Source organism: Protomyctophum parallelum (assembly GCF_964188405.1).
Source record: "Protomyctophum parallelum genome assembly, chromosome: 11".
NCBI classification, from domain to species: domain Eukaryota; kingdom Metazoa; phylum Chordata; class Actinopteri; order Myctophiformes; family Myctophidae; genus Protomyctophum; species Protomyctophum parallelum.
The window spans coordinates 36096622-36105263 of NC_139707.1; the positions used below are offsets into that span (position 1 = coordinate 36096622).

An 8642-nucleotide genomic window follows, 5' to 3' on the forward strand; every position below is an offset into this window, starting at 1 on the left:
TTTCTGTAACCCTATATTGAGCATATAAGCCTGTAAATGTATGAGGAAAACATAACCTCCAACCCTGACATGTCAGCCTAGCGGGGAGGGGGAAGATATGAATAGTAAAATATTGAATAGTTGAGGAGAGAAGGTAGCGTGAATTTGTAAACCAAATGAGGAAAGCGCGAGTGCAGAAGTGTCATAGAAACATTTGAATGTCAAATACAACTGCACTAGATGTGGCAAGAAAATGTGCATGTTCGAAAGCAGAACGTCCCTGTATTTCAGTGCATGCATACCACTATTCAAACATAATTTGACCGCCTCTTATTCTGAGCAGTTGTACAGTTTGAAATGTATTTAGACAATAAAGGTTTGACAACTAATCGGTCAGACTATCGTTCATCAGCACATTCCCACGTAAATGTGGATGTTGCAAATCTTGGCACATACAGTAGCCACATATTACCACAGATTATTATAAGTCCCAAGGATAGTTGACCATGTTACTGTATGCCTGCCTGGGAGTTCTTTCTTTTAATTAAGAGCCACTAATGCTTGAGAAAATGCTTTAAACTCCTCGAGCGCGCCACCATTGCTAATGGGCTAATGTGGGTCGACATCAGTTAGACATCAGCTTGTCATTTCTTAGAAGCTGATGTCTAACACTTAATGCGACCCACATTACCAACACCAAGCAGACTGGACTCATCTCAATCCAAAGACCCTTTGATATGACTTCCTTTAATCAAGGCAAGCCATCTGCATCTGACGGAGTGACTGGCAGAAATTGCCAGGCAGCTCTTTTTTAAGTCATTAGGTAATACATTTTTTTTAAGTCATTAGGTAATCTAATAGAAGGCGGAACAGATCGGTTATAGGACAGTGCTCTGACCTGACACCAAGAGAAGCAAAAAAAAGTAAATTAGCTTTTTAATGTAATCTCTACGCAAATGAGCATATTTAGCGTCCAGAAGCAGCTCCGATTCCATTACAAGCCTTCAACCAGATATTAAGCCTTCACTTAATATCTTAATATCTTCCCTCCCTCTAGGCTGACATGGCAGGGTTGCAGGTTGGAGGTTATGTTTTCCTCATACATTTCCAGGCTTATGTATTATGCTCAACCAGAACCACAGCATGATCTGAGTAGGCGGGGATTAGCTCAGGCCTCCCGACAAAAAGAAGCCAACTCGTATCTCACAGCAGACACACAGAGGTGAAATAACAGCTGTATATGTAATATTAATGGTGATTTGGCAAGAACATGGTTGCATGCTTATGGACTTGAAATAAAAAGATATATAGCCCCCCCCGGTTCTCACCGGAAGCTGGGTATAGCAGGCGCAGCACTGTGAAACTTGGGCAACTACGTACTTTCATTAATTAACTAAGCTTTATATCACAGAGTGTGGCGATTTCTCTGGACAGCCCCCCCCTCTCTCTCCCGTGGTGCTCTAAACCTGCATTGTGTATATCACTCCTTTCCGACCTTGAGCTCTCTCTCTCTCTCCCCGTGCTGTGGCTCTGTGCCATGGAATGATATACATTCCATGATTGTGTGTGTGTGTGTGTGTGTGTGTGTGTGTGTGTGTGTGTGTGTGTGTGTGTGTGTGTGTGTGTGTGTGTGTGTGTGTGTGTGTGTGTGTGTGTGTGTGTGTGTGTGTGTGTGTGTGTGTGTGTGTGTGTGTGTGTGTGTGTAGGCGTATCTTGTGAAGCAGTTCGTTTTTGCTTATTTATGAATTAATAACTTTTATGTGTGTGATCACTCTCGAGGTCTTGTCTCACCCCACACTCACATGGCACATGGAGAGAACTAAAATACGGTGGTCTGAGGGGTTTCGCCCCCCCGGAGAAGAGAGAAGAGAAACAACATTTTGTTCGACTAAATCAACTGTAGATTTAGTCGTCTAAAATCGTATGATATTTTAGTCTACTAAAACTAGACCAACACTAAAACATTCCAGTTGACAAAAATTGGACTAAAACTAATACATTGACTAATACAATACAATAACCCTAATAATAGAGAAAATACATCCTAAATAAATACTGAAACCAGATATAAACATTAAGGAAAGTTTATGCATGTACTATGTGGGGGGGGGGGGGGGGGGTTTGCTATTTTACATTTTACATTTCAAAATGCCAAACATTCGCTTATGATAATGTGGTCTTTCTTGGCAACACTGGCTGTGATTTCAATAGCCTGTGATTTCAGTCCTCGGCCTGCTCCACGCTCACAATCATCAGGCTTTCTTTACAGAGTTAATTATTGTAAACTCTGATTTCTCCATGCAGCCTGTGAGGCGTGGGAGTCCTTTGTTTGTTTGTTTAGTCAGTAAGACACCAAAAGCTGCATAGACTGACAGATACTTGAATCAATATAACCAATGAAATCCCCTCAGGTCTCAGAGACCATAGCGTCATTGGTGTTTTACTGTGCGTTACTGTGCGTTAATCATTGTTTTGGCATCGGAGTTGTTTTCCGATGCCAATAACGGTATCGGAATTGTCTCCATTGCTGCCTTTAAAATGCTGGTATCGGTTCACGCAATTATCCAATATCATAATTTATCATATGCGACTGATAATAGCTCATTACTCATTTATGCAAAACAACATTTTAAGTTTATATCCACTACTGTTATATACTGATACTGTATTATGTCTTGTTTTACTAAATTGTGTCAATCTGAACAATTTATTAATGTAATATTGTTATTTATTCGTACATTATATTTATTTGTGCTCTGTTTAAGTTATGACTGACTGTTAAACTAGATCATAAAATGCAGTGGTATCGGACCAAGGTCCATTAAGATTGTGCCACATACTGTATATACTGTATAAGCTTCCTCCATCTATATCTCTTTAGATTTGTGTATTCGTCCCCACAGTCCATTAAAGACACACTGCTGGGTTGGAAGTGCTTCTGAAAGACTAGCAGCCCGCTGAAGTGCATCCGAATCTCCGAGAATTTAGCTACATTGGAGTCTGGCGCTTCTCTGGGTGTGAAATGAAGTTTTCATTAGCCAAATTGGGTAATTAATTGGATTCAGTGGGTGCTGAATGTTCCCTGGCAGAAGTTGGTAGAGCAGTGTTGGAGCCGGTACATCACCACTCCATTTTGTTCTCGTTTGTCCTATTTTTTTTATATATATATATATATATATATATATATATCTCTCTTTTGAGAGAAGATGATTTTGTAGCAAAGTAGTGATTGTGTGTGTGTGTGTGTGTGTGTCAGTTTCACTAGCTCTCTGGGCGTGGGATACCTGATGGTGTGCACCGAGAACTACCCCAACGTGCTGGCCTTCTGCTTCCTGGACGAGCTGCAGCGGGAGTTCATCGTCACCTACGACACCAAGCGCATCAACAGCGCCATTCGGCCGTACTCTTTCATCGAGTTCGGTGAGTCACCCTGAACCGCTGCCCAATCGGGAACTATCTGTCTTGTGCGCGGCGGCGTGCAAGTTTCACCCGTGTGTCACACACAATTATTTGCTTAACCCATTTTGACCTGAGATCAGATTCTGAAAATGTCTTCTACATCCAGACAGTTTTCTGAAAAAGCTATGTTTCTATGTCAGTCGTTCTACGACTTTTCAAAAATAGCAGACCTACAAGCTCGTAGCTTGTAGATCTGCTATTTTTCAATAGCTAAAGCATAACATGATGCTAACACCAAAAGGGGTTCCCACCCAAAATGGATTAAGATTACAACAGATACATTAATCACAACTAGCTCCATATCTCTGCTGTCGGGAGGAAAAACCTCATAACTCCAAAATGTTCATTTTTCAGGAAATGAAGAATATACATTTATCAGGAAATTAAGAAAACCTTGTGTTTTTAAAACAAAGCAATACTGCCTCGTCAAAGTTGGTGTTGTAACTTTATATATTGTCAATTTCTTCCATGAGAGGGGGAGAGGTGGTGGAGTTGGTTGCTTCAGCAGACATTTTGAGGGTCCAATGGAGTTAAGAGGTTTTGTCCAAAGCACTTTTTACTACTTTCCATTGGTTCAATATTTTCGAAACAACACACAGACGTAAAGGGTGTTCAATAGCACTGATTTATGCCACAAAACAAATCCAAAACCTCAAAAATTTAGTTATGAGGTTTCCTCGCCGACAGCAACGATTTTACGTTCCTTGTGAACTGCGAGGACTTGCATGTTTGTCCTCGTTCGTTGCCTTTGGATTCCTGTCTCTCTATACTCTCTTATCTAAGAAATAAAAGCATACAATGTGGGTGCTTAATTAGCTTGCACGCCGCGCCGGTGCTACACCTGGACTTGCGTGACCCGATTGTTGTTTGTGCCGATAATGTCTCCTCCAGACACTTTCATCCAGAAGACCAAGCAGCGCTACAACAGCCCCCGCTCCCTGTCCACCAAGATCAACCTGGCTGACATGCAGACGGAGATCAAGCTGCGGCCGCCCTACCAGCTCTCGCCCGAGGACCTGAGCTCCATCAATGGCTTCTCTCTGCACACCCCCTCCAAATACAAGGGCATAGGTTTGTTTTGGATCGGTTTGAATACTTTATTTAACTCATTTACTGCCGGAGTAAATACATAAATAATCCACCCACACAAAAAAAAATCCTTTCTGGCCTTGCCAGCCCATACATCCAAACTGATATGATTGTATTAGACAACATTAAACTCACCAACATTGCAGCTGTACGGAAAGCTTGAATCATTTTAAGCTTTTTAGGAAGCGCTCATTTTCAATAGCGCAACGCAACTGCTGGCAATTTAGAAACGGGTGTTAGATATTTAAAAAATAGAAGCCTTCCATGCTCCATGCAGCCTCGATGCTACTCAATGTGTTTCAACTCAGTCTAGATGAGGGGGGAGTTTTCCCAGTGGAAAAGTGATGTTATGTGCAATTGTGCATACTCTATAACAAGGTGATAAGCATGCAATTGAACACGTGCTGTAGTAGAAGATGGGCAGGCTACTGTGATGGGATAGTTTGTGACTATTCTCCCTTTTCAGTATTATTTATAATGAATTTACAAACCAGACAGTACTCCCTTAAAAAACATAGATAAACGATTCATTTAATTTGACATTTTTGGCATGTCTATTATGTCTTGGGGCGTGTTTGATGTATTAAGGTACATTGAATACGTTCAGTGCCCCGAATTACTTCAGCATCAGCGCAAAGCATTTAGGAATGACAAAAGGCTTGTGTTTCCATCTGTACATTTTAGCCTCAAAGCAAAGCTTGTGGATATAACGTGGACTGGATATGTACCATTTTAGCACTCCAAACAGCATTCCCCATTGTAATCCTGGAAGTGGTCCCAGAGTCCAGACTTAATCACTCGGAAGCAGGTTTCCTCTTTGCCTTGATGGCTGTCTCACTGGGAGGACATCTCTTGCAGCCTGTTATCAGACATTGCTCTGTCTGTCTGTGGGCCACTTTATTATACACGTTGTCGTCACATTTCCCAAGACAAGTGAAGCCATTCTGGGTCACCGTCACTCTTCTGCATCCTCCACTCTGCCTCTTCTATTCTCTCTAAACACAGGTTAGAAGAGGTTTGATCCTCTGCCCAGACCGGAGACTTCACCAATTTGCCTCCCATTTTACTCGTGGCCCAAATCGGGCCACTATAGTCTGGTGATCAGATAGGATGTCTTAATTTTTTTTAATTGGGGGAAATTGTGAGGGCTATTCAGTAAAGATCCTGCATGGTAATTTTCTGAGCAGTAATCTGTAAAGTCTGATTCTTAATCAGTCAATCCCAGGTGGTTACGATCTCAAATGTTTTCGTTTGCCTACCCAAAACACTTGCTTTGTGAGTCCTTGATGAGAGGAAATTATGTAATTCAGTAAGCGTAATTTACTGAACCAGAGTTGTGTCATTCATTTCCAACCGCTCTTAATTTCAATTGGAGTCGTTTGAGTCGACAAACACTCTTAGCTGTTAATTTTGAAATTTGTTGTGGTTTTAATGGGACAGGCCAGGTTGCTGGGCTAGGGTAAAGTTAAGCTTGTTTTTTGGGTTCCGATCAAAGATCTTAACACAGTTGTGTGTTAAGACAGGCTTGTTCATCTTGTGTTTACTGCCCCATATCACACGTCTCCCTCAGTCCCATTCTGCACAGCATGATTCTATTGCACTATGCATAGTACATTACTATACTATACTGTACTATGGAAGACTTTCACGTGTTATATTAACCCATTTTGTACAGGAACCCCTTTTGGTGTTTTAAAGCATTATGTTATACTTTAGCTATTGAAAAATAGCAGATCTACAAGTTCATAGCGCTACGAGCTTGTAGGTCTGCTATTTTTTGAAAAATCGTGAAAATGTGCCTCAAATCTTTGAATATATATTGTTACAGAGTGAACATTTTAACTCGAATCTTTGCTTCTGGGGAGGTCCCTGGAACAACATATTTTCGGATGATGGGCGGAGGCATATTACATATAATTTTTGGGGTCCTTGACATGAAATATTGAGCACCACTGACATAGAAACATAAGGCTTTTCAGAAAACTGTCAGGATTTAGAAGACATTTTTTTTATTTCAAGTAATTTCCTTTCAAACTCTGAGGTGAATTCAGCTGATTCCATCATAGCAACTCTCTCTCTAATTTACATGTAACGGACATTGTAATGCTGTCTGCAGCCTTTGTGGAGTCAAAGTCAAAGAAAGCACACAGTACATTACTTCACTGAACTCACTCTTAGTCTATCCCTGCAGTGTTGTTTTTGTCGACTGAAACTGAGACGAAAAATGTTCGTCGCACTACCTTTTTTCGAACTAAATGGAAACTAAATGAAAACTAAGCTGTGATTACTAGTAAAACTAAGCTAAATATATTGACAATTTTGTCAACAGATAAAAAAAACTAGACTAAAATGTTAGGAAGGGACTAGTGGACAAGAGATCCAGTTTTACACTTGGTTGCATGCTGAAAATAGCCGATCTACAAGCTCACAGCAAGTGTAAAATGCCTTAAAATGACATCCCCATGTCCCCCATATATGGGGACTAGGTTGGTGGAGGGTGTGTAGAGCCCAGGATCACATTAGATGATTGACACAGGGGTGAAAAATGGGTTACAAAATTGTGGGATAAAAAATATATATAAAAAAAAAAAGAAGACTAAAACTAGACTGAAGGTCATTACACACTGGCGAATTAGCGACGCGATGCGAATAAGCGATCTGAAAATGCGAAATATTGCATGTTGCAGTTCGCCTGCGAATCTCTGCAAAATACGACACCAGAGCGAACAAATAAAAGCGAAAACGGTCGCATTTTCGCACATTCGCACATTCGCCACTGATGTGGAAGCTTGCATGGACTTCAATTGTTTTTTTTTAAATGCGAATTATTCGCACGAATATATCGCGTGTGTAATGACCTTAACACTAAAACATTCCAGGTGACTGAAACTAAAAAAAATGAAAACTATTCAAGAGTGACCTATGACCTAAATCTAAAATCAAAAACAACACTGTTGACTGTATATCCCCGTGTCCCTCATTATTCCCTCCCTCCCATGCAGCGCCCACGCAGATGTTGGAGCCCGTGACCCTGCCGGGCATCGTGTCCTGTGTGCTCAGCGTCCTGTGCGGGGGCCTCAACCTCCTGCGAGGCGTCCACGCCATAGAGAGCATCCTACAGGTAAAGCCCAGGTGTTTCTTTTCTACCTTTTGTTATTGTTTTGTTATATAGAGCGTCGCAGTCCCGCCCCCGTTCATGACGACGACGCCAGGCCCAGGAAATAATTCCCAATGCATTTTCCCCATAGACATTTCAAAAAGTATTTATTTAAAAAAGCCAACTCGAGTCGTGACAAATCATGACACCAAACACAATATTTTGGACCAAACAAATAATTACAAAGAATAAAAACAACAATAAAGTGTTGTAACCTGCCGTTTTTTCTTTTTTCTTTCTTCCAAAGCATTGTGTTTATTGTCACGATGTGTCACAACTCGAGTTGGCTTTGTCCGCGGCGTAAACATCTTTAAATAAATACTTTTTGAAAAGTCTATGAGGAAAATGAACAGGGAATTATTTTCCGGGTCTCTCGATGGGGCAGGACTGCCACGCTCTATTCTACCAGTGATTGTAACCACTTGCCCCAGCCCCTTGCTTAAATAGCACTTGTATGTAGACTTTGATAGCATTTTATACAGACTTATGGCATGTTACATCACTAGAATTGCATTTTTATGTAGTCATAGCACCTTATAGTATAATATGAATAGTATAGTATTGTATGTATAGTTTATATGTATATTTTTCATTATATAGATATTCCACTGTTACTTTTCTTAGCTTACGCTGTTTCATGATAACTACTTTTTATGTATGTGATGTATTGCCATGCTTTTTGTTCCTGCTGCTTAATGTAAATCGCTCTGGATTAAGAGTGTCTAAATGTTACATTGTAAATTGTGACCATGGTTTCACAAAAGCGCTTGATTGGATCTTTGGCACGATCCATTTGGTGCTCAGTAAATAACCTTTGATCCCTTTTAAGCTTCTTGGAAAGATTAGAAATTTCATGAGAGGTACAGTACAGTACAGTACAGTACAGTACATACATGAGAGGGTTTTGCTCATAAGGTGGGATAGCTAGACGGTTGTAATGAGGTTATAGAGCCAGACC

General features: G+C 40.7%; 1 protein-coding gene across 2 annotated transcripts in view; it reads left to right on the forward strand.

Moving 5' to 3' along the window:
• The window catches only part of sec22a (SEC22 homolog A, vesicle trafficking protein), a 14097-nt gene that overhangs the window by 1907 nt on the left and 3548 nt on the right, over positions 1-8642 (forward strand). For both annotated transcript variants that reach the window (XM_083776239.1, XM_083776240.1), the window contains exons 3-5: positions 3236-3399; positions 4330-4509; positions 7530-7648. In XM_083776239.1, coding sequence (XP_083632365.1) covers positions 3236-3399; positions 4330-4509; positions 7530-7648 — 463 coding nt within the window. The remainder of the gene's footprint in view (positions 1-3235; positions 3400-4329; positions 4510-7529; positions 7649-8642) is intronic.